At 40.0% G+C, this 26190-nt stretch overlaps 1 protein-coding gene and 1 long non-coding RNA gene across 2 annotated transcripts; one reads left to right on the top strand and one right to left on the bottom strand.

Annotated features, from left to right (window-relative positions):
• Positions 1 to 943: 943 nt before the first annotated feature.
• LOC121630757 (calpain-1 catalytic subunit-like) lies at positions 944 to 25532 on the bottom strand. The gene is made up of 22 exons (XM_041971221.1): positions 25383 to 25532; positions 24782 to 25036; positions 24340 to 24409; positions 22068 to 22186; positions 21039 to 21172; positions 20777 to 20951; positions 19908 to 19982; positions 19627 to 19712; positions 8606 to 8680; positions 8302 to 8462; positions 7806 to 7972; positions 7238 to 7249; positions 6906 to 7114; positions 6126 to 6171; positions 5162 to 5230; positions 4966 to 5023; positions 4813 to 4874; positions 4505 to 4573; positions 4280 to 4358; positions 3902 to 4018; positions 2547 to 2599; positions 944 to 2399 (listed from the first exon to the last, which is right to left on the bottom strand). The coding sequence occupies exons 2-22, from the start codon at positions 25016 to 25018 to the stop codon at positions 2373 to 2375; spliced, it is 2100 nt and encodes a 699-aa protein (XP_041827155.1). The 5' UTR covers positions 25019 to 25036; positions 25383 to 25532; the 3' UTR covers positions 944 to 2372.
• On the top strand, positions 13474 to 13839 carry LOC121630762. Its single transcript, XR_006008593.1, has 2 exons — positions 13474 to 13551; positions 13633 to 13839. It is a non-coding gene; the product is annotated as an uncharacterized LOC121630762 (long non-coding RNA).
• Positions 25533 to 26190: the final 658 nt, after the last annotated feature.

Raw genomic sequence — 26190 nt, 5'->3', positions numbered from 1 at the left:
ATCACATGGATGTCTTTTATTGTTGTTTCTTTCAGATCCCAACTCCTGTGCAATCTTACCATCATTGAACATGCCTGTACCTTGGTAAGTTTATGTCAGTGTTTCCCAATCCAGGTCCTCCGACCCCCTGCCCTGCATGTCTGAGACATGTTCCTGCTCCAACACACCTGATTCAAAGTAATTATTTCCTTATTAATTTCTTTGCAGCCTGTTAACAAGCCATTCATTTAATTCAGGTGATAAAGTAGGGTTACATCTAAAACATGCAGGGCAGGGGGTCCAGAGGACCTGGATTGGGAAACACTGGTCTATGTCAAGTAATCTTTGAATCCTGTAAAACAACTGCCCATTTGCTACATCACAAACTCGAAGCAAAGCTCTAAAATCGCTGAAAAGTTTTCTTTTCGTTTTTAATTATTCGATGTTGTTCCCCCACCCTCAAGGCTACACACCTCGCACAAGAAAACTTGGCCTCACTGTTGAAATGCTCTCTGGAAAGCCGAAGGACATACCCAGTTGAGGTCTGGAAGCTTTTCTTCCATAAAGCTTCTGCTGCTCTGGACCAGGCTCTTGATACATTTGCCACCATGGTAAGTCCAGTCCCACAGCTTCACAAAACTGATTGTAATCCTTTTTAATTTTAAAAAAGTTTTTTTTTATATTTAGGAGAGAAACGACAGTTCATGAGGTTTATATTTGTTAGCAAAAGTATAGAACTTATGTATAATAATGTATAAAATGTAACTTTTGACTAATACAGATTAATAAGTATAAATAGTGGCAACTTTAAGGCAGAATCTCATGTCAACGAGATTCTAATTGTTTTTTGTGGGTTCTGCAGATTTTCTCTGTATGTGATGGCAGTAAGCTTTGTCTTCAGACTATTCCTTTTTTTCAGCTATTTGCATTCATGGTGGTAAAATTCATTAAAATGCACATGACAAATATTTGAATAAGGTCTTTATTTTGTAAAATACAAATTTCTTAATAAATGCCCGAACTAAAATGTTAAAAGAAAAGAGAGAATGAATAGGCTGGCTTACAGTTTTGACAGGAAAGTAATTTATCTGTAGCTACTATGAGCTTCAATGACATAACCAGACAACATTGAAAATAAAATTAACATTAATTGTTTACCATCTACACCATCTTAGTTTAGGAAGGTAACATGCTAACATTACTGCCCCCTCCTCAGTCACAGAGTGGACTCATACTCATAAATCTCCTGATAATCCATCAAAAATAATCAATCCTGACAGGTTGACACTAAATATCCGACATGGAAAAACTCAGGCTCAGTCTTAATTTCTTCCACTGATGCTACCACTGTGCACTTCCTCTGCTTTGCTCTTGTTTCTTTTAGGGATCGAATAGTCTGGTGGCCATCTAGGCTGGGGTCAGTTTGGATAGTTAAATAATCACCAAACAGGTAGCTACACATTAAAAAGAATAGTAGAATTTCTGCTGTTGAATCTGATAACTTACTCCTCAGAAGAATTTTATTTCAATAACATTGAGGAATAACATTGATCTGAATCACCAGCTGGTTTATTTACAGAACTATCTGAGAAATTCTCCACAGAAACCATCTGGAAAAGGGCAAGTGTTTTCAAATACCATATCTATCTAATCTATCTATCTAATATCAGCTGATTAGATAATAAAAGCATCAAAGACAAAAGCAATCTTCACCAGATCAACTACACTAAGCAAATAAGTAAATATTAGCCACCACCATTGTCATCATCATCACAACTAAAATCCCCTCAGTGAGGGGTTTATTTATGCATTTCAGGAACACACAGTCTGGAAAACTGAAATAATAGCCCTATTGCAATATAATAATGCCTTATCAGTACTAAAATACAGTGTTGATGGGAGTAGTTAAATGATGTAACATGATAAAAGAAAAGCTTACACTAGTCCCACTTCAAACCATTTACTGTGATTTAACTTATCCTAAGCAGGACTGTGATGGTTAAGTTCTGGTGAAGTGAGTGTTTGTTTTTATACTAAGTACTGCTATGGCTAAATGGAAAATGAACTCCTTCTTATTGGTAAAAATAAATTTTGATTATTCACTTAAAATAGAGAAAACCAACATAATTTGAGATATAATGCTTTGGAAACAATTAAGTGTGGATTAAATATTTTTTCTGATAATGAAAGTTCAGCTTTTGATACCAAACCTTGGTGAGGACGATAAAAAAAAAAAGTCTTTAACAGGTAACGGGAAATGCCACTTAATATAAACGCATCATCTGGTGTGTGTGTGTGTGTGTGTGTGTGTGTAGATCTCTTATTTGCAGAAAAACAAATTTCGTATTTATTTTTCTTTTCACAGAATTCTTGAGTTCATCCTCTCTTTCAGTTTAGGTGTACATTGCAAGGTACATCCACTGTAAAACAAAGAGGGGAAAAATACAATAGGATAGTTAGTTTCATATGAGTCAAATCTACAATTACTGCATCAAAACCTTTCCTTTCATCTGACCCAATTTAATCCACACACAGTTTAAAAGGTTCAGAATTTAAAATGACAGCACCTCTGCTTCACGAAGAGTCATGGCCTTCCCATCTGACAGCTGTCTGAAGATTTCTGTTATGAGGAACATACATTTTTATTTCTTGAAAAACAAATCTATTCAGACATGCAGTGGCAACTTCACTCTTTACTGCATGCACACTTTATCCACTCTGCAGGCATAAAACATTTAGATAACGACTCATTAACCATGCACATGATTTGGTTAGTCTAGCAGGATCCACGTTAAAACCTTTCAAATATGGCATATTAAAAAAATGTATATAAATTCATGTTATTTCCATAAAGCAGAAGTATCTGGTCTGATATGGACAACCTTTGAAACTCACTGTTCTGTTAGGCTACTGGTAAATGGTATATGGCCCAGACACAGCCCAAAGGTCATGAGCCTGGCCTGACATGGGTTTTGGCAGCTGTTGGAAGAGCCAAATGTGTAATATGTGGCAAATTTAGTGTTCAAGAATTGCACTAATGTGAACTTGTTGCAGTAACTTGATAGAATATTCACTTCTTCGGAATTTTCCATTTTCTACTTTAACATTTTTTTGGTAGAGAAAAATTCTGATTTTCAAAAACATTTGGTTTTTGTGCTGCCGGAATGATTTTTGCTGGTACCTTTGGCACGTTTTAACATTTTTTAACGTTTTAACATCACCAGCCATGAACCTCACTGCACTGCCTACTTCTGCACTGGTAAGGCGTCTTAATGTACAGGCATTGATTGGACGTCCTAGCCAGCACTTTGTGTTGTGTTCAAATGCTGCTGTGTTTACACACTTAGGACATGACACCCAGCAGGGAGTTTCTCCTTATAAAACTTTTCAGGATCTCTAGTTTTTTCTTAGAAATCAAGATATTAGAAAACTGTAGGTAAACAAAAAGAGTTTCTTTTGATAGAAATAATTTTACTGTGTAGCACAGTTGTTATGTTGACAACAACTCCTCTTTCTTTTCTTCCTGACTTCTTGTCTAAACTCCTGCAGACAAACTTGTCTATATCTCTGCCCATGTTTAGTTCACACCAGAAGTTAGCATTTAGTATTTTCCTGTTGCTGTTCATTAACTAAATGAACTGACAAGAAATTAACCCCAATAACATTACACAGCACAACATGATTTTTTTTTTTTTTGTCTTTTGGATTTGCTTACTTGTATGTGAGTGCAGATCTTTAGTACAATGAAAACGTATACATCTAGGACAAATATCACACTCTGAAACTTTCATTACAAAAAAACACAAGTTTTTTGGAAATAAAATTAAGTATGTTTGCTCAGATTTATTGCTGCTTTTGCATGCACAGTTAGAATGAAGTAAGATCAGCTTTATACCCTCAGCAGATTTCCAAATGTACTCACGGGACATGCAATCAAAGCGAAGGATAAGACAGATGAAGCTCTCCAGGCTTATGTGTCCTGAGGAGGCGCCGTAACGCAGGGCCATCAAATTCAACATGTCATCGTTGATGCCCTTTCCTAACCAACACATATAATGACAGAATAGGTTTGGTTTGTGGAGAGCTGTTCACTGTTCCCATCATCCAAAGGCCTAACATCACTTTTACTGTAAATTGATTAAGAATTTCTTTGCCACTTGGGGTCAGCACAAACAAAAAGAGATCTTAACATACAGTTAGTGTGTTTATTGTTGACAAGCCATTTTTAATCAATGCAAGCTTGTATTTCCTCTAATGTACCACATCTTTAGCAGCTGAAAAGAATTTAAAGATGGTATACCTGAAGCAATGACTGCACTTCTCAGCTCACTCAGTGACAGAGTCCCTGTTTTTGAAACATCACAACGGTAGAAAATTTCCTGGAGAAACAGAGACGGTTTAAGTCTGGGAATCTTACACTTAATTAGCAGTTAGTTCTGCATTTGATTCTTTACAGCTACGTCTTATCATAACTTTTTAGGAAGGCAATAATAAAGAGAAAAAAAATTTAATATGCTCATTTCACCTTGTATGTTGCAACCTTCCTCCAAAGTTGAACAAATTCCTCACCATTCAGTCTGCCGGTGACGGATGTCTGTTCAACACTCAGTTAAGTTATTAGTGCTGCACATGTAGTGTCGTGCCTCGGTCTGAAGTGTGACAATACTTCAATACCAATGAGAGGGTATAAGCAGGTTATGAGAGGTCCACTTATTGTGTGTTTTATGAACTACATGTACTCCTAAATATTTGTCTTTAAGCAAATAAGCATTTGAAAAAGACGACGAAATCAGGAAGAGCCTATTTTCTAGTGAATTTTTTATGTGAGGATACGTCCATGAGAGCAACCATGCTGCGACAGGCATCAATGCTGAAGCCTCCAGATTTCAAGTCTCCTAAAATAAAATAGGAAAAAATACCAACACATTAAACTTTAGCTAGATTTAATCTTCTGGCTTTCAAACTTGCTTGCATTAATCTCCAAACCTTTCAGAATTTTGTCATTGAGGAGCTTCTGGAGCTGTTCAGCGTCCACTTCTTCATACTGGAAATTGAATGAAAGCATACATGCATTTATGTTTGACTCGTATTGTTTCATGATGATGGATGCCTTCAGTTGAACTTTCACTGAGAAATGAATAATCTACAAAATGTTGAAGATTGTCTAAAAGACACACATTACCTTGTCAGAGAACTGACGGAACAAGGTTCTCTTACTGTCATCATCAACTCTATTCTCCTCTGATTTGTGCTGCAAAAGATGATGAAACATATGAGCGATCTCATATATATATATATATATATATATATATATTAAACAAATATTAGACAAAATGTTTCAAATGTGAGCAGCACAGACATAAAACAGAGTAAACAATGCTGGTGACAGCAGGGGCAGGTCTAGCAAATTTTTGATGTGGGGGCCTGGTTATTAACTGGTTATTGGAAGTTAAGTGGTTATCTAATGTAGCACAAAAATCTAAACTTGTAAAAGCAAACAAAGTTTTTTTTTTTTTTCTTCTAAAATCACCTGGCGTTTACTTAGGATGATCCTGGATTGTATGACTTTAATCACTGCTGCACAAAGACTTGCTTTAAACCAGATTATCAGTGTTTCTTTACTATTATTGGCCATTTAACTTTGCACAGTCTCCAAACTGGTGGTGTTAGGACTCTTACATCCTCTTTATAAAATGTAAGTAGTTTAGACAGATATTTATCATCGCACACATAGGCAGTTGGCAAGATGATTTTGGATGAATGCTACATAACAATCATAAATATGGAAATGTTGCTTTATAACTTTATGTAGAAAAACATATAGAAGTCCATTACATGCTGCATTTACTTACACTTGGGCATCTGAGGTTTACCCAAGTAAAGGTCTGTTTACATAAATATTTGTTAGATTTGACTGTCTATACTTGAAGTGACACCTGGAGGCGGGGCAGTCAGAGTCTAGGGGTTGCCCAGGTCCGCCCCTTTGACCAAACACTGGGTTATTAAATAAAAAATACCCTAGTTAGGGTTTCTACCTTGTGGTGTAAGGTGGCAACTTTAAAGCCATTAATGTAATCTTGTCAAAACTTAAATGTTCTGCAGTTTTCTTGATATTAGATCAATATGCGCCATTATCATATATTCACCTCTTCTGTTTCCATATATTCATGGTTATGGCCACCCGAATTTTCACTGAAAGGAAAGAAGAAACAAAATACCATAACTTTTTTTTGTTATTTATTTACTATCAAGTAGTGTAGCAAATATTATACTATAATTACATGCATTTCACAGTAATGACAAAAAACTATAAGACTGTAACTTTGACATTTAGGGTGCATTAATGCAGACCCTATGTGTTCCATTTTAAATAAACCCTGGTCTGCTTGCACAGATAGTACAGTTTGTTTGGAGAAGTGTGAACATGTATTTGCACTCGTGTGCAGACCGAAGAAGCTAACTCTGCTCCACTTGAAACCAGGGGTCTCTGTTCATTTGCAAGTGAACCCTGGGGCGGTTTGCAAGCATTGTGACTGCAAACACACTATCCAGTGAACCAAAGAGAGGAAGAGAGGTACGTTTTGGTGAAACCTCTGTAAAAGTAAAAACAGAAACCCCAAGATAGAATAAACTCTGTGTTGCTTCATTGTTTGCTTGTGAAGAACGAGCTGTTTTCGGCCCTGGCCAATCAATGAGTCTGATTTTCTTCTTTTGTTATTGTCAGTAACCAGTCATTTCAAGGAATTTTTCCCCATAGCAAGCAGTTGTTCTAAGTATGGGACATTGTCCAAGTAGTTTGTTCTGCTTGCGTAAAATGTAGTGTAAAAGCAAAACAATCCAAATGAAGGTGTGAACTTTTTTGAGTCAGACTGAGTCACGCAATTTAATAGTTTTTCATGTAATTCCAGAAACTACAAGTGACTTACTGGACATGCGTTTCTGCCTTGGAGATGATGGTCAGGATGAAGGAGGCTGTCTCGTTTGGATTAAATGTACACGGCACAATCAGGTATTCACCAGGCCTCAGCGCCATCAGCTCCATTACCTCACGTGCATTCATCAAGTTTTTAGTCTTGGCAACAGGGATGTTTCTTCTGAAAAAATTAGCTGGGAATTTTCCTCTCAGTGCCTTGTACTGGAAAGGTCAGTGAAATGGATGTTATTTTTAGTCATTTATTGTGATTAAAGTTGTTATGGATGCAAAAAATGGTTTGAAATTGAGCTATACATATATATATATATATGTAAAACAACTTACTTCTTCAGTCACCTTGGAGAAAAAAAAGAGGGTTTGTTAGTAACATTAAAAATCAGTTGAGTGAAAATTTTCAAGTTTAATGATTTGGTAATAAGGCTTCTGAGAGATTTTGTACATAAACACTAATCCTAAAGTAATACTATAGTAACAATGTTAACTTTCAGTTCAGTTGAATTCAATTGGCTTTAAACAAAAGCCATTTTGCATAATAGGTTGCATCTACTCTACAATATGACAATCCGCCCACCCAGCCAACATTAATTTCTTACACTCACATTGGTGGACTGTAAAGTGTTCCTCACACTAGTTCATCCACAGGTTCCATATTGGCCTGATCTTAACTGTCCATGTGGGTTTGATGCAAGTTTACGGAGTAATAAATGGGTTCCATCTAGTGCCCATTCATGTTTTATAACACAAATGTACCCCATTTATATTTCCCATTTTGAGCCCATACAAGTATTTCCAATAATTTTTTCATGTAGGATCCACATTTGGATTCCACCTACATACCTGGACCATCTGAATGTGTGTGAAATTTTATAAAGCACTGAAATGTATTAAATACCTCAAATACAGAGATTCCAATGTGGAGATTTTGAACCAGGCGCCTGTTCCTCTTGTCAGGTTTTTGCATGAGAGAGATCAGAATGTTTTGCTCACTCTGTTTTTCGGAGCATTCATTGGATAATTTTTCAATCTTGATCCGAAATTGTGGATTAGTCCAGAAGCTCTCTAGAACAAAAAAAAAGGGAGATGATTTAGAGTTTTGCCAACAGTGTCATGAATCTGTTTATGAAATGAAATAAATTAAATCGAATCATGACATGCTTTGAGGACCAACTAAATAAAATGACCTAACACACAATCAGGTCATTTATTTGGCAAATATTCAATTATTCCTTTTGGGTTTTGCTTAAACAGTTTTAATGACAATAGCAAGTTTAAGGCTCTAATCAATTATTTATTAAACTCAGTATGTTAAAGTATGATGAAAACCTCAAGTCCCCAAGCAATCTGCTAAGATAGAACATTTTTCTCGAGTCTACATTTATTGCAAGAACCTGGGTAATTCATGCAGCCTCCAGCTGTGGTTCCTGCAACCCATCGGCCCTCGTAGAAGGAGGTCTTCCAGTGACAAGAGGAGCTCCCATCAAGGAAGTCAGGGCACATGCAGCAAATGTCAAGATCTGAGTAGAACTTACAGAAGTCTTCCATGGTCATCCTTAAAAAAAGAATGATTTAAAAAAACACATGACGTGCTATTGGACATTGATGGGATATTCATATAGAGCATTTATATACAGAAATTTTGATTCTTGCATTTTGGGAATGGATGTTGCAATTTTCAAATTTCAGCATCCTCACCAAAACTCTCCATCTTCACAAACTGAAAGGCACATCTCTCGATCCTGAGGACTCACGGTGTGCCACAGCTGGGACCTTTAGCGACAATGTGTCAAAAAAGAAAGCAGAGACAAAATTTCTAGAAACTCTTTGTGGCATGAAGAGATAAATACAAAAAATTAACTAATGTGCATTCCATGCTGTAGTGTGTATGCAGGCTTGCTACTATTGTATGTGTCCATGCACGTAATAAATTTAAGCCCTTTCCAGTTGAACCATTAGCTTGTGAAACCCTGGAGGCTGCTGATGATACAAGAAGGGCAAGTATAAAGTGGATAGGACAGCAACAGAAACAAACTCTTGGGAAGGAGTTCAGTAAGGCCTTGGGACATGATTTTCGGTCTGCCTTAGATAGATTTTCCTACAGTGTTTACAGGATAGATGGAGTGCTTGTGGCGGGGTTCTTCGCCAACCAATAAAACAGGCAAGTCGCTTGTCAGTTTGTGGTGGATTTATTGTGCCCGTGGCTCCCAAACGGTGCTCAGCAGTGCAAGAAATGTCCAAAAACTCCAGTGCCAATTATATTTACATATTTACAAAAAGAAAAAATAAGAAAAATAACAAACATACAACTTTTGTCTCTCTCTAGACCAGCCAAAAATAATCCAACCTTTTGTCTCCGCTCAATCCTTCCAGTTGCCAGCAATGCAACTCAATGAATGACTCTATCCTTCTTCTCAGGCTTCCCTTTAAATACTCTAAGCCCCGCCCCTTATGCTTAATAATCCTTAATTTCTACAAATAAATCACTTTAGTTAAGTTCTTATTATGTTTCCACATAAATAAAATAATTACAAAAATAACACAAATTCTACACATTCGTTTCGAAGATTCACATTAATCACAGTAGTAGAAACAGCAAAATAATAAATGGTTTTTAAAAATAAAAATGTTTGGCGCAAACCGGGGTGCTCACGTGGTCGTGACGTCACTTCCGGATGTCGGCCAGGTCGGCTACTTAACAGTGGGTTGGATATGGCCTCGGGTTTGACCAAAGCCACAGCAGTGACAGGAAGAGGACGGTAAGTAACCAGCAAACGCCATATAATCAATCAGCCTTGCAAAATATTAAGTGTGCACCCTTAATAAGTCGCTACGTGAGGCAGACTGTATTCCTGTGTGGTTTACTGTTGTAATATGACTGTCGGACTTTGGCGGGAGTTTGTCCCCGGGGAACTGACTAGGCGAGTATGTGTGTGTGTGTGTGTGTGTGTGTGTGTGTGTGTCTGTGTGCGCGTTTATGGACTCAGTAGGGACAGCTGTCAGTGACGAGACGGCTTCGTCACATTATCCCTCTCTTCCCCAAGGTTGGCAATGTTCGGCAACCGTGACAGATAGTCTGCTACGACATTGGATTTTCCAGATCGATGGCGGATGTGGAACTTGAAAGGCTGCAGTGAGAGGTACCACCGTGTAAGCCGGCTATTATTGTCCTTCATTGAACTAATCCAGGTAAGAGCACGATGATCAGTCTCTAGATCAAATTCTCTGCCCAACAGGTAATAGCGCAGACTTTCTAATGCCCATTTTATTGCCAGTCCTTCTTGTTCAATGACAGAGTATCTGGTCTCACGGGGAAGTAGCTTCCTGCTCAGATACAGGATGGGTTGTTCAGCTCCTTCCTCACCCTGGGCCAGGACTGCTCCGATTCCCACGGCTGATGCATCCACTTGCACCAGGAACTTCTTGTTAAAGTCGGGGCTGCGCAGGACCGGAGATGAACACAGCTGTCCCTTAAGGGCTCTGAAGGCTTCCTCACATTCCTCATTCCAGGCCACAGGGTTCTTCTGGTCTTTGGTGGTAAGTGCTGTAAGTGGGGCAGCGATGGTTGCGAACTGTGGTACAAAACGGCGATACCAGCCAGCCAAACCCAGGAAGGAACGAACCTCCTTTTTGGTCCGTGGTTGCGGGCAGTTAAGGATGGCCTCCACTTTGTCCACCTGTGGCCGTACCTCTCCTCGTCCCAGCTGGTATCCCAAGTATTGAACCTCTTGTTTAGCCCACTCACACTTGGCAATATTTAAAGTCAGCCCGGCCTGCTGAATGGCTCCCAGGACTCTCCTCAGATGTTTGATGTGCTCTTCCCAGGTGTTGCTAAAGATGACCACATCATCCAAATAGGCAGCACTGAAGTCTTCATACCCCTGGAGGACCCTGTCCATCAGTCTCTGGAAGGTTGCTGGGGCTCCATGGAGGCCAAACGGCATGACCGTGAACTGAAAGAGGCCAGCAGGTGTGCGAAAAGCTGTGTAGGGTCGGCAGGAGGGCTCCAAAGGTACTTGCCAGTATCCTTTGCACATATCCAGTGTGGTGATGTATGTGGCAGATCCAATTCTTTCCAGCAGGTCATCAATTCTTGGCATGGGATAGGCGTCAAACTCTGAAATGGCGTTCAGTTTTCGGAAATCGATGCAGGGCCGTAGTGAGCCATCCTTTTTGGTTAGGAGGACCATTGGGCTACACCACTCTGATTCTGATGGCTCGATCACCCCCATCTCCAACATGGTTGTGATCTCCTCCTTCAGTTTCCCAACCAGCTGCTGAGGAACACGGTATGGACGTTGTCTGATGGGTTGGTTGTCCTTTAACCGGATGACATGTTGCGTGACTGAGGTTCTGCCTGGCGTTGCTCCAAACAGGGACGGTGCCTCCTGGAACACTTGTAGAAGGTCTGATGCTTGGTCTGGTGTGAGATGGGAAAGCACTGGTGTTGCAGTCTGGGTTAAGGTGTCCCAACCTGGGTTTTCCTTCTCAAACTCTTCCTCTCTCACCACTAGGCCCACCGTCGCCACCTGATTCTGAGGTTCTTTCCATCTCTTTAGTAGGTTGACATGGTAAGTCTGTTTCGGCTTCTTCTTCTCAGGATGATGCACTTCATATGTCACAGGGCCCATTTTCCGGGTAATGGTGTACGGTCCTTGCCACTTTGACAACAGTTTACTGTTGGAGGAAGGAAGGAGTAGGAGCACCTTCTGACCCGGTTTGAAGTCCCGCTGTCGTGCCTGCTGGTCGTACCATCTCTTTTGTGTCCGTTGTGCCTCTTGTAAATTACTTTCTGCTTCTTCTTTGTATTTGGCCAAACGTTCTCTCATCTCCAGGATGAACTGCACCACACCTCTCTCTTCGGTGTTGCTAGCAGGACCTTCCCAGCTTTTGCGGAGTAGATCCAGGGGTCCCTGGACGTCCCAGCCGTACAGGAGTTCAAACGGGGCAAAACCGGTGGATGCTTGAGGAACCTCACGATAGGCAAAGAGGAGAAAAGGTAACCAGCGATGCCAGTCCTTACCCGTGTCGGCCACAAATTTCTGCAGCATCCGCTTCAAAGTCTGGTTGAATCTCTCGACCAGTCCATCAGTCTGCGGATGGTAGGGTGTGGTTTTAATAGCATGGATGCCTAGCTGTTTGTGGAATTGCTGCATCAGTCTGGAGCAGAAATTGGTACCCTGGTCTGTCAGTATCTCATCAGGGATCCCCATTCTGGAAAACAGTTCAACCAAAGCGTGGACAATGGCTGAAGAAGTGATTGTGCGCAGGGGAAAGGCTTCAGGGTACCGGGTAGCGTAGTCGCAGATGACCAGGATGTATTGATGTCCCTGGCTGCTCTTTACCAGTGGTCCAACAATGTCCATGGCAATCCTTCGAAATGGTGTGGAGATAACTGGAAGTGGTTGAAGGCAAGCACGATCTGACCTGCGAGGAGTACATGTTTTCTGACAGGTTGGGCATGTCATGCAGTATGATTGAATGTCTGTGTACATACCAGGCCAATAAAATCGTGAGCTAACGCGTATGTAAGTTTTATGTCGTCCAAGGTGCCCAGCCCATGGAACAGTATGAGCTAGATGCATTACTAAGGGTCTGCAGCTAATTGGGATTACAAGGCGTTTGTGGTTGTCACTGCTTATATATAATATACCATTTTCAACAATAAAGAAATCATTCCCCACAGGATTAACATTCCCAACATCCATCACCTTGGCAAACAGGGGCTCCAATGTGCTATCTTGCTTCTGTAATTCCACAATATTTTCAGGTATCTCCCATATTTTGTCTGTGTTTAAACCTTGTACATTGTGTTCAGTTATACCAAGCTGTTTTTCAAAACGACGTTGCCGTCTAGACTTTTTAGGCCCTTTTATGCCACCCTCACACAGACTACCATCCAAGTCTGGGAGAGGCATGACCCCAGCCTTTGCCTGGGCTCTAGTAATAACCGGACAAGAAACACACTCCTGGTCATTAGCATTAGCAGTATTATTGGTGTTAGCATCAACATTATCATTCCCAGCAATTTCATCAATCTCCCCTTTCTGTAGCAAACACATCAACACTGGCAAGTCCCTCCCCAAAAGAAGGTCCACAGGCAGATTATCTACCACCCCAACAGTCAGAAAATAAGGCTGCTCATCGATTAACACAGTTATTTCAGTCTGAGGGTAAGTATGATTATCTCCATGAACACACACAATGTCTGTGGTATTACTGTTGTCCATATTACCAACTGGAACAAGACGTCTGCTGATGAGTGATGTAAAGCTACCACTGTCAATTAGTGCTGTTACAGAATCACCATTCACTGTCACAGTTTTATATGCGCTCTTCCTCATTTTGTCATTTTCAGTTGGTTCCAGCTCATTTCTGGGTACATAACATGCACCAGTGACTTTTGTTTTTTTCAGTGGACAAACTGAAGCTTTGTGTCCAGGCTGCTGACAATAATAGCAAATCAGTGTCTTACCGGTTGCTGGTTGTTCAGTCCCTGTGCTGGTGATACCTGGAGGATGTCGTACTGTTGCTCCCCGTTGTGTCCAGACCTGCGATATCGGAACGGCTGGAGGCCGTACGTTGGTGGTGGGTCGAGCCAAGGTGGTGGTACGTGTAGATGGTCCTCCTCTGCGTGCATTGAGGTACTGTAGAGCCAGTTTTGCTGCTGTCAATCCATCTGCTGGTTCATGCTCCTTTACCCAGGTTCTCACCTCTGGCGACAGGACGCGAAGAAGTTGCTCCAGGATGATGGCCTCCCCGATCTGCTCTTTGGTCCGTTGCTCCGGCTGAATCCAACGGCGGTAGAGTCCTTTTAAGCGGTGATATGTCTCAGTGGGCGTTTCTCCATGTGGCACAGATGCACAGCGAAACTCTTGTCTGTATGTCTCTGGTGATATGTCAAACTTGCTCAATAAAGCTTCTTTCAGGTCTCTGTATGAGTGCGCTCTATCCTCATCCATGGAGGTATAAGCCTCCAGAGCTTTTCCTGAGAGAAGGGGAACCAGTCTGCATGCCCATTCAGTCTCTGGCCATTTCCAGGTTTTAGCCATTCTTTCAAAGCGTAACAAGTAGTTTTCAATATCCTCTCCCACCTGATATGGAGGAATCTTTGGTTGTGTGTGGTATATAGAGTCTGGTCTCTGCTGGTCTGATCCAGTTACTGCTTCCTCTGCATCACTCGGTGGCGTGAAAGAGCCAATATCACGCCGGCGAGGGGCAGGTGTAGGCAGTCTTGGGCTACTAGCAGTTGCTGTGATGGGGGTTGATGTCGCGGATCCAGGAGCTGGAGCTTGAGGTCGCGGAGGGGCAGTAGGTCGGAGGGACACCCTGAGGTCCCGCAGTTCACGCAGTAAACCCTCTTCCCTCTTCTGCTGGGCCTCCAAGAAGGTCTTCACCACGGTGACCAGGTCCGATGACACCCCTGATGGTCCAGAAAAAGCCGGAGACGTCCCCTCCTCTTCCTCCGAGGTCATCTCTGTGTCCCAGCCGGTTTCCTCGCCACCTGCTGCACCGGCGTCCTGGTCCAACTCCTCCTTTGCCTGTGAGCGTAATCCAGTCCGTCTGGGTGGGCGAGCTGACCTTTTTCCACGACTTGCCATCCCACTTCTGACACCACTTGTGGCGGGGTTCTTCGCCAACCAATAAAACAGGCAAGTCGCTTGTCAGTTTGTGGTGGATTTATTGTGCCCGTGGCTCCCAAACGGTGCTCAGCAGTGCAAGAAATGTCCAAAAACTCCAGTGCCAATTATATTTACATATTTACAAAAAGAAAAAATAAGAAAAATAACAAACATACAACTTTTGTCTCTCTCTAGACCAGCCAAAAATAATCCAACCTTTTGTCTCCGCTCAATCCTTCCAGTTGCCAGCAATGCAACTCAATGAATGACTCTATCCTTCTTCTCAGGCTTCCCTTTAAATACTCTAAGCCCCGCCCCTTATGCTTAATAATCCTTAATTTCTACAAATAAATCACTTTAGTTAAGTTCTTATTATGTTTCCACATAAATAAAATAATTACAAAAATAACACAAATTCTACACATTCGTTTCGAAGATTCACATTAATCACAGTAGTAGAAACAGCAAAATAATAAATGGTTTTTAAAAATAAAAATGTTTGGCGCAAACCGGGGTGCTCACGTGGTCGTGACGTCACTTCCGGATGTCGGCCAGGTCGGCTACTTAACAGTGGGTTGGATATGGCCTCGGGTTTGACCAAAGCCACAGCAGTGACAGGAAGAGGACGGTAAGTAACCAGCAAACGCCATATAATCAATCAGCCTTGCAAAATATTAAGTGTGCACCCTTAATAAGTCGCTACGTGAGGCAGACTGTATTCCTGTGTGGTTTACTGTTGTAATATGACTGTCGGACTTTGGCGGGAGTTTGTCCCCGGGGAACTGACTAGGCGAGTATGTGTGTGTGTGTGTGTGTGTGTCTGTGTGCGCGTTTATGGACTCAGTAGGGACAGCTGTCAGTGACGAGACGGCTTCGTCACAGTGCTGCTGTATAATGTGGATATAGTGAGTCAGTAGATGGAATACTTGAGTATACCAGCTAATACACCTTGCATTATGGAAAGTGTAAGGGGACTTTGGAGAGCCTTCACCTCTCATCGGGGCGGGGGTATGGGAAGTAGTATATCCTCTACAGCCTGACCCAAGACATAATAGGCAGAAAATTCTCCCTTTTTTTTTTTTTACCTGAAGTCCTTTTTGGGCCCTCGAACTTACTAAATAACAACAATTTGCATGTATTTGACATTTATTATCATGTAATCTGTCAAAAAAAAATTGTAGTGCAAAATGTATCTATCAGGGTCCAAAGACAAGCATCAGAAACTACAGATTTTTGAGCAAAATGTTTAGCATAAAACGATGCAAAATGTCTCAGAAATGGTATATATCAAAAATGATACATTCAGAATTAAAGTATGGGGATCAGTGGGGATAAATTTGTGAGATGAGCACCGGGAATACCCAGGACATGCTGGAGGAACTACATCTCTCGGCTTGTCTGGGAACGCCATGGGATCCCCCCTGATGAGCTGGTGAATGGGGCCGGGGAGAGGGAAGTCTGGGCTTCCCTGCTTGGCAGCTGCATCCCACGACCTGACCCTGGATAAGCGGTAGAAAATGGATGGATGGATGGATGGACGGATGGATGGACGGACGGATGGATTGAATTAAAGGGTTAAAGAACTCCATGATGGCAGGTCCCTGGGTGCAAATGAGATCAGCCCTGAGCTCCATAAGGTTCTGTCTGTGCAACACCCCCCTGGCAGTCCAGGATGTTGCAGGTGTATTGGCAAATGGCGTAACTTCCATAAGAAAGTTTATGTTGGGGTGCTGGAGAGAAGAGTCAAACTGATGGTCTCTAAATTGGATTCGGTAGAAACAATATAACACTGGACCACCAGTGTTACATTGCCCAACCAGTCTACATGTGTTTTATGAAAATGGAGAAGACTTATGACTCTCCTTTCTGGTGTATTGTGAGAGGTGCTCTGGTAATGTTAAGTTATAGGTTGTATTCTACATGTTATTCAGTGCCTGTAGAATCAAAGTAAGAGCTTGGTTTGCATCGTTGACAGTAAGCCAAACTAATTTTCAGTGGGTGTTGGATTCTGTCAGGACCACCTTTCCTCAATGATCCTGTTCATAACCTTCATGGACAGAATGTTCCAACCAAAGGCAAATAAGTTTCCAGTCATGCAAATCTAAAATTGTATGTTTGTTTTTCACAGCATTGGCATGTTGTTTTCCTGTTGGCCTCACCTGATCCAAGTGGTGAAGTAGTAACCTTGAACATGCACTGGGGCAGTTAGCTGACGGTGAAGTAACCATGATCAAAATTAGTACCTCCAAACCTCAGTCCATGGCCCTCATTTGGAGAAGGGTATATTATTTACTTCAAGTCCAGAATGAGTTGCTGCCTCAGAAGAAGGGGTTTAAGTATCTTAGGGTCTTGTTCACAAGTGGGGTTAGAATAGAGCAGGACACAGCATGACAAGTGTACTGGGACACTGCCAACAATGAAGCAGACGGTTAACTGGTCTGTCTGGTGATGCCAAATCTGAGCAGAAAGGCAAAGCTGTTGTTTTATCAGGTTATATAGTTTCCAGCCCTCAAATATGGTTATGAGCAGATGATAGTTACCAAAAGAATAAGATGGTCTTATCCTAAGGGATATGATGCAGAGTTCAGTTATCAGAGAGGACATGCTCCACTGGGAGGACATGAAACTGACTGTATAATCTGATTGGTCAAGCCCCTACTTTATCATATGGTTTAAAGCATACATGTGTACAGTATCTCACAAAAGTGAGTACACCCCTCACATTTTAGCAAATATTTAGTTTTATCTTTTCATAGGACAACAATGAAGACATTACACTTTGATATAATGTACAGGAGTCAGTGCACAGCTTGTTCAACAGTGTAATTTTATTTTCCCCTCAAAACAACTCAGCACACAGCCATTCATGTATAAACCACTGGCAACAAAAATGAGTACACCCCAAGTGAAAATGTCCAAATTGGCCCCAATCAGCCATTTTGAATCCCTGTTGTCATGTGACTCATTAGTGTTACACGGTCTCAGGTGTGAATGAGGAGCAGGTGTATTAAATTTGGTGTTAACGCTCTCAAACTCTCTCATACTGGACACTGGAGAGTCAACATGGCACCTCATGGCAAAGAACTCTCAGATGATCTGAAAAAAAGAATTGTTGCTCTTCATAAAGATGGCCTAGGCTACAAGAAGATTGCCAACATCCTTGAACTGAGCTGCAGCACGGTGGCCAAGACCATACAGCGGTTTAAAAGCAGAGGTTCCATTCAGAACAGGCCTCGTCACGGTCGCCCGAAGAAGTTGAGCACACGTGCTCAGCGTCACATCCAGAGATTATCTTTGGGAAATAGACGCATGAGTGCTGCCAGCATTGCTGCAGAGGTTGAAGAGGTCGGGGGTGAGCAAGTCAGTGCTCAGACCATACGCCGCACACTGCATCAAATTGGTCTGCATGGCTGTCGTCCCAGAAGGAAGCCTCTTCTAAAGATGGTGCACAAGAAAGCCCGCATACAATTTGCTAAAGACAACCAGAATAAGGACATGGATTACTGGAACCATGTCCTGTGGTCTGATGAGACCAAGATAAACTTATTTGGGTCGGATGGTGTCAAGCGTGTGTGGCGGCAACCAGGTGAGGAATACCAAGACAAGTGCGTCCTCTCTACAGTCAAGCATGGTGGTGGGAGTGTCATGGTCTGGGGCTGCATGAGTGCTGCCGGCACTGGGGAGTTACAGTTCATTGAGGGAAACATGAATGCCAAGATGTACTGTGACATATTAAAGCAGAGCACGATCCCATCCCTGAGGAAACTGGGCCGCAGGGCAGAATTCCAACATGACAACGACCCCAAACACACCTCCAAGATGACCACTGCCCTGCTAAAGAAGCTGAGGGTCAAGGTAATGGAGTGGCCAAGCATGTCTCCAGACCTTAACCCTATTGAGCATCTGTGAGGCCACCTCAAGCGGAAGGTGGAAGTGCGTAAGGTCTCTAACATCCACCAGCTCCGTGATGTTGTCATGGAGGAGTGGAAGAGGATTCCAGTGGCAACCTGTGAAGCTCTGGTGAACTCAATGCCCAACAGGATTAAGGCTGTGCTGAAAAATAATGGTGGACACACAAAATATTGACTGAATTTGGACATTTTCACTTGGGGTGTACTCATTGTTGTTGCCAGTGGTTTATACATGAATGGCTGTGTGCTGAGTTGTTTTGAGGGGAAAATAAAATTACACTGTTGAACAAGCTGTGCACTGACTCCTGTACATTATATCAAAGTGTAATGTCTTCATTGTTGTCCTATGAAAAGATAAAACTAAATATTTGCTAAAATGTGAGGGGTGTACTCACTTTTGTGAGATACTGTATATCAGAGATTCCACAGTGATTTTAGTGGGCAAATGTGTAATTACTAGTTCCTGTGAGAAAGCTAAAGCCCTAAAGCCTATAAGAATATGGATTTATAACATTCTGTAGGATGTTTGCTTCCCCTTTAAAAGAAAACTTAGCCAAGACCAGTTTGTTGAAGTTCTCAAGGCAAAAAAAATCTCTTCATTATAGACAAGTAAAGACTTATCATAACACAAATAGATTTTAAATGTATGGTATGCACAAGATGAGAACTTGTAATGCATTTCCTCCAACCAGATCAGTGCCTGTGGCCTCTTATCTGAAATGCACTTAGATTCTTTTTGCTTAATCTTGCAGACAAAAACTTCTGACAGACCATTTTTTTGCTAATGGATCCAGTGACATTTGGCTCAACAATAAGCCCTGTCAAAACTTTTCATCCCCTGTATTACTTTAACTCACACAACCAGTTTGAGATTACGAAATTATCGTAATAAGACAACAACAAAGCGATCTCTCAAGGCTCTTGTCCAAACATGTATGACAAACAAAAAATATCTTTAACTTGTGAATCAAGTAAGCACAGATACATCAGATAAAACATCAGATAAAAGACTAAGATCATGTAAAATGTAGAATCTCGGCATAGATTAGCATAAGCAGAGACAAATTACTATTAATAGGCTGAGCTTGTTTGGAAAATGCATTCAATTCTGTATCTCTGGTGGTGTAAAAAACCAGGGAAGTTTAGCTGTAAAATAGTCTCAGTAGTGTATAAGATTCCCTCTTACTTGTCGCTCCAGTCTCCATTCCATTCTCCTTTACCCCAGGGGTTCCATAAACGGACCAGGTCTACAGGCATTCCTTGGCTCATCATCTGTTATCCAAAAACCACAAGACAAACATCTGTGTAACCATTTTACAGCACACCCCCATAACATAAAATACTTTAAAGAATAAGGATATTTATTGATTTGTTACTATTATTTCCTAATAAAAATAATTTGGTGAGGCGACTTTGAAGAAACTTCCTATATTTTGCAAATTCTTTTCAGTCAATACAAAACTTTACCTGCATCACTCCTGTAACAGCATAAGCATGGCTTGGGACCAGTCCATTGGGTAACACCTCGTTGTCAGATTTCTCCTAAGAAATATAGATAGAATATGTCCTATCAAGAACTTTACCACATATTATTTGACAAAATAATAAGAGGTTAAACTATTTGCTATGACATGTCTTAGGGGTCAGTGGGGAAGATTAAGATGAATAAAAATGCAAATCAAATCAAACTTTATTTATATAGCACCTTTCATACATACAAATAGCAACTCAAGGTGCATTACAGATAGTAAAATCCCCCAGAACCCCAACCCAATAGCAGCAAGCCCCATCCCCCCCCCATATATATCTATATATATATATGAGCCTTTACAATGGCTGCATGCTTCATATATTGGCCATTTACATCCCAGTAGGATTTTGTGATTTAAAACAGTATAAAAACTCCTAAAAGAGCATCACAAGGAACTCAAACATCTGACTTGGCATTTAAATATCAAAACTTCTAATAAGGTCATGTAATCAGCTCAATACATTGATGGCCAAAAATCAACATGCACCATCTGGCTGACACTTCTTGATCATAAAAGGAGATTTTCATAAACATTCTTCTACTGTTTTTCCTGTCATACCATGGCTGGTAGTGCTTTTATTTGGCTTTAAATTCTGTGACTGACATTCTTTTCAAGGAACTCAGTAACTATGCATCTACATATAACCATAATGGAGTTATATCATCGCATCTATCCATTATATGTCTGTAACTCTGGATGATAATTTATGGAACAGGCCCATGATAATTTAGGCCAACAGCATAGTGTTTTCAAATGTTTTACAAAAGGAAAGGTGCTTTAGAAAAGTTACTCCATCATGCTTACACCCGGTAATGTGCCACATCCCATCAGTGACTTTGACTGCCCAGCTCTGCACATCAGTTTCCACAGGCTTTTAGGTGGGTTATTCAGCTGAACGCAAATGTGGACCCCACCAGTGAAATCCACTAAAGCTTCTGCAGGTGTTCCAGAATTCATGTCTGCATAGGAGCCACACACCCTGAAATAAAAATGTGAATAAAAATCAGCCCCATAAAGAAATAAAACAAGAACCCATACAGCAACAATTCAGTGAACTCCTGAATACTTTGCGTAGGCTTTCTCCAGCAGTGCAGGCCAGAATTCAGTTGGGTCTTTGGAGTGGACAAAGATGAGTCTTCCATTGATTGTTGGTAGCTTGTCATCAATGACAACGTCAACCCATTTTCCAAATCTCCAGAACTAAAGAGGAGACAGTGAAAAAAAATGTACAGTTTATACATTTATTTCTACTGGTAGAGAGACAAAGCAAAACATTGTTTTTGTGCTAAGACAAGTGGATGCTTGTTCAGTGTAACAGACTAACACTATCTTAAAACCCTTTCCTAGTTTGTTTCCCAGTGCTTGATGACATTATTTTATTCCTTTTTTGATGTTTGTGTTTTAAATAGGTCAAAAGCTGCTCAGCTTAGCATCAAAAGTAGATACAGTTAGCCTGGGAATGATTCAAAGGATGAGTACACAGCCTGGACATCAAGTTCCAAGACCTGGCTATCCTTGATAGTAAGACCTATGAAGATGGTTTGACAATAGGGGACCTGTCTCACCACAGCAACCACTGCATCCTGCTTCATTACGTGCAAATGCCTACCTGGATAGCAGAGGCCAGGGAGCAAACAAACTTCACCATGTAAATCCAGTGACTGCTGTAAAAAGTCACCACTATAGCTGGGGTTGTCAATGACCTCTTGTATGGTTATTTGTTTCAGTAATGCTGAAGAAGCCTCTGACTGAACACTCTTCATAGTTTAATCACATACTGGAGGTTGTCCATGATGTTAAGTTACTGCAATGTTTTTTTGCACTCTGGACTTTTCTGCATGTCCAATCTCAAAGATGAATAATTTCATTTTTATTTTCCATTAATTAAAAATTCATAATACATAAACAATAATTTTGAAAAAAAAGAAGAAATAAACATTGCTGTTGTGTAGATTGTATGCCATCAACTGCAGTTTGACCTATAAATAACAGTGTGAGCATTGCAAAAGCCCTGTTGCCTGTTTCTTAAAATGACAATATGTATTTGTGCTTTTCTAAAATATTCATTCTCAATATATCAAAAAAGATTATTTACCCTGAAATGGAACAACCCGCAGTAGTCCTCATCAAAACTTTGCTCAAGGGGAACAACTTGCTTAAAGATGTCATTCTGGAAGGTCAGAGCTCCAATAGATGCAATCAACCAGCAGTTTTCTGAATAAAGAAAAAACATGCTTCACTTGTCACAATAGTGCATTTTGGTAGTACATTTATATTAATGTGTTTTGTTTGGTAGCAGACACACGGGTTAACACAGCCAGGAGGTAGAAAACTCAGCTCTACAAATTCTTCTAACAGAATTTACATGGATGAGATCACACTCGACAGATATATGTCTTATTATTAGAATTGTTATTGGAAATTAATTCTTTACCTATAGTATAAACGTTTTTATGCTTTACAGATTTATTGATAAATGCTGACTGAGCAATTTGTCACACTCTTCTTCAGTCTTCTTATTCAGTAGTTTTATTGCCACCAACGTTTGCTTATTATAATAATTTAATGATTTTTTTACTTTTAAAGGAAGACACTTATTTGTCAGTGATATTATAACTCATTGGGCCTCTGGCAAACTTTTGTGATCAGCTACTCAACTAAGATGACTTTGTGAGGGCACATAAAGTGAAGATAAAGATCTACATCAGGATGGCTGACTTGATTTTGTTTAACAATCCAAGATATATGTCGAAGCAGATCCTGTAGGAATAATAGGGTTGAAATTTTAGAAATACTAGTTAGTTTAATGTTATATATTTTGTGAGAGGAAAAAAAAACCTATAATTGAAATGTTTCATTTAGTTGACAAAGTGGAACAAGGCTGTAATCATGGTAATGCATCTCAATTACTGTAGGTTAATTACAGAGTACCATAAAAGCAGAATATCTAAATCTCAATTCGTGATTTTCATCCAGTATGTTTGTATTTCATTTTTAAATGTGTACTTTTACTGTGAGTTAGCAAGTCACTGTTTTTCTTTCATTGACAAAAAAAAAAAGAAACACATGCATGTATCAATAAAAAATAATAGCATAATAAAAACATATTGCCTTATGCACAAACACACTCTTATGCACAACCCCCTTTGTTCACATTGGCAAACTTAGCAGTAAATAATCGTGCTAGCAAGGGCCAGATTTCCTTACTCTGGAGCGTATTGGTAAAAAATCATAAAGACTCTACTGAACACGAGAAAACTCAATGGGTAAATGACTTGTAAAAAGATATCTCTAAGGAAGACTGCAGGGAGGTGTGCTCGAAAGCTCAACTCCTCACAATAAATACACAACTTAGAATGATTCAGTATAATTTAATTATGAGAACTCGTATTACTCTGGATAGATGGAATAAGATTAATCCAAATATTTCTGATATGTGTGTTAAATGCATTGTTAAAAAGGGCACCTTATTTCATTGTCTGTGGGACTGTCCTGGGGTACGAAAAATTTGGAATGAAGTTATTAAATGTACCCGTGCCATACTTTGTGTTATTAATTTGTATCCAAAGGACTGTATGCTAAACAGCAAGGAAAGAAAATGACTGATTTATGTTTATTACAAGCTAGATGCTTGATTTCTCTTTGCTGGAAAAACATCAAGAGTCCTTCAGTTGATCACTGGTTGAAAGAACTATCAGCATGTCTTGTGCTTGAAAAGTTAACATACACAATGAAAAAGAAATCAGACACATTTAAAGACATCTGGAATCCCTTTCTTGCATTCTTAAAGAATCGTGAAGTTCCGTGAAGTTTGCTGGGTCAGCATTTATCAAGTATTCTATTGGTTGGAGGACATTTGACACACAGCTTATGCAGCAGCCCAAGAGAGAGAGAAAAAATATTTAAGAGAGGAAAATGTGTCTGAGTGTGAAAACAAGAAATCTTGCTCTAAAGTCAAACAATTATTCTCTTAATTAAAAATATGGAAATACCCCCTTTGGGGAAAAGGTAGAGGAAGGTATGGTTCAAGACGAACTTTGTTTTGGTCTACAGGCAGTGCACAACAGCAAACCTTGTGATGAAACGATTTCGCTGTTTACCCCTATAAAGGAGCTTTCTTATTCCTCTAACTTTCCCATGTCTTGTAGTTTGTAACAAACAATAAGATAATAAAATGTTTATTTTTTGATAAGTTATTTGAATGTGTCATCTAATTTCTAAGGCTTTATAAGTGCATCTCAAAGAAAGTTCCACAAACCCTCTTTTCACATGTTTTTTTTAACATGTATGTTTTCTGCCTCTTGTCTTGGATGGCACTTATGAAAAAGCAGTTTCAGGGTTCACAACAAACAAAGGGATTTTCTTACTAGCCAATCCTTGACCAAAGTCAAACCTCGAGACCCCGTCAACAACAAAGGATGGATTAGAAACTATTTTCTGTAAAAGAAAAGGAAAAGTTGCATAACACAGGATTCATGTGTTTTATATAACCTGACAGACGTGTTTTGTTACATAAACCATTTACATGCAGTTTCACTACTGGTGGAAAAAAACTTTGGACAAACCAAAAGCAAAATCACTGCTCAAAAATACAGAAAGTGCAGCAGCAGAACTAAAAATGCACAGAAAGCAACCAAAAGCAACGGCCCAGCAAAGTTTCAGGAAAACATTTGCCACGGCATAAATAAATGAATGAAAGAAAGATTTCACAAAACCAAGCAGTCATTCATAAGAATAAAACAACAAAACAAAAACAACAAAAAAAATATTTAAGAAAAATGTTTTTTTCTCTTTGATTGACAGACTCACCGATGGCCTCAGCCACTCCACCCGGGCCAGTTCAGACGGATCCATGAACCCCTGGCCGATAGACTTCTGGTCAGGGGGGAACATGTCATCGATGTACCTTACACGCCGGATGAGACAGTACTCCTTCATCTGCTTGAAGTCTTGGTTGAAGAACTTCTCAGGGTTAGTGATTGTTCCAAAGCCATCTTTCAATTGACGGGCGCTGATGATATTCATGCACACACCCGGAGCAGACATCACTGCAGCGTATGAAAACTGCAGAAACCAAACAGTATCCATCAGCTTAAGTCCCCACTCCCAAACCCATTTCAAGTAAAAGTATGACTTGAGTAGTACAGATACAGAAACATGCAGGGCCATTCATCAAAGTGTATGCTAAAGCAAATTTGTAATTAAAAGAGCTAACTTAGGAATTTAGTTGCACTCAGATTTTTTTGTAACTCTGTTCACAGCTTATTTCTGAATATTTGGTCCAGAAAGCATCAGGATACAGAAATAAACACTGCCGTGTTTTAAAAATAATCATATGAATTAAATAATAAAACAAAGATTCATGTAAATTTGACTTGTGAAAAGTAAAATGTGAAAACTGTAACTTTACCTCACGTCCCAATCCTCAAAAGCAGTGCTAAAAGTTACGTTGATCAGTAAGCATGTGGGAAGAGTTTTTATAATGTCAGAGAAAGCCTCAGGCTACTTATGTGAAAAAAAACAAAAAAAAGATAACTACCTAAGCTGGGTTTCTATCTGGTGCAGCTGCCAACTGTGTGCGGCAGGTTGAAAAGAACGGTTTTGAAAGTTGTCCAAATGAAGCACAAACCTGCACGTCTTTACAGCATGAATGCATGCAAACACTGAAGCTCAGAGATTGTAGTTGTCAAAGGATGATTGATTAAATCTTTCATTTGTAACAAAGACATGGGGACTCACAAAGTAAACAGAATTTTCTTAGTATTTCAAATGCATAGTTTTAAAGGTTGAGCAAGCGGTACTGAAACATGCCTGGCAAGTTCAAAACAAAAGTTAAATAAACCAAAGTTTTCTTCATTGAAAAATGCTTTCTGCATAAAGGTTACATCTGTAGTTCATCTGTAGTTCACTGCAGGCTGGACCAAGACTGTTAATTCATTTAATGAGAGACCTAGATTAATGCTTTCCTTGAATCTTTAATTTGACATGGTACAGTGATAGCTAACAGGAAATGTGAACAAAGCAACATTTTTAATTGCTTACCTTTAGAATAGTTACTGAAAATAATTGTATAAACTATCCTTAGGGTTTCATCTAAAATGTAGCCATCATGTTGAATTAAATTCAATTAAACAATATAATAGTTGTGTTTTTATTACATTTATTGTAGAAATGAAGTCCACTGGAAATACAATAAGTAAAAATAGAAACATTATTAA

Source organism: Melanotaenia boesemani, chromosome 20 (assembly GCF_017639745.1).
Source record: "Melanotaenia boesemani isolate fMelBoe1 chromosome 20, fMelBoe1.pri, whole genome shotgun sequence".
In the NCBI taxonomy this organism is placed as follows: Eukaryota; Metazoa; Chordata; class Actinopteri; order Atheriniformes; family Melanotaeniidae; genus Melanotaenia; species Melanotaenia boesemani.
The sequence above is the reverse complement of the archived record's forward strand: the minus strand, read 5'-3'. Positions and strand labels throughout refer to the sequence as shown.

What these genes read in the sequence shown, in the direction of transcription:
- LOC121630757 (XM_041971221.1), bottom strand. Translation starts at nt 25,018, where the DNA reads ATGTCTGCTCCGGGTGTGTGCATGAATATCATCAGCGCCCGTCAATTG. An exon ending in AATGGAGACTGGAGCGACAA is followed by an intron (nt 8,681 to 19,626) that starts GTAAGAGGGAAT and finishes TTGTCGCTAAAG; the next exon opens with GTCCCAGCTGTGGCACACCG. An exon ending in AGGCTGCATGAATTACCCAG is followed by an intron (nt 7,973 to 8,301) that starts GTTCTTGCAATA and finishes TTTTTGTTCTAG; the next exon opens with AGAGCTTCTGGACTAATCCA.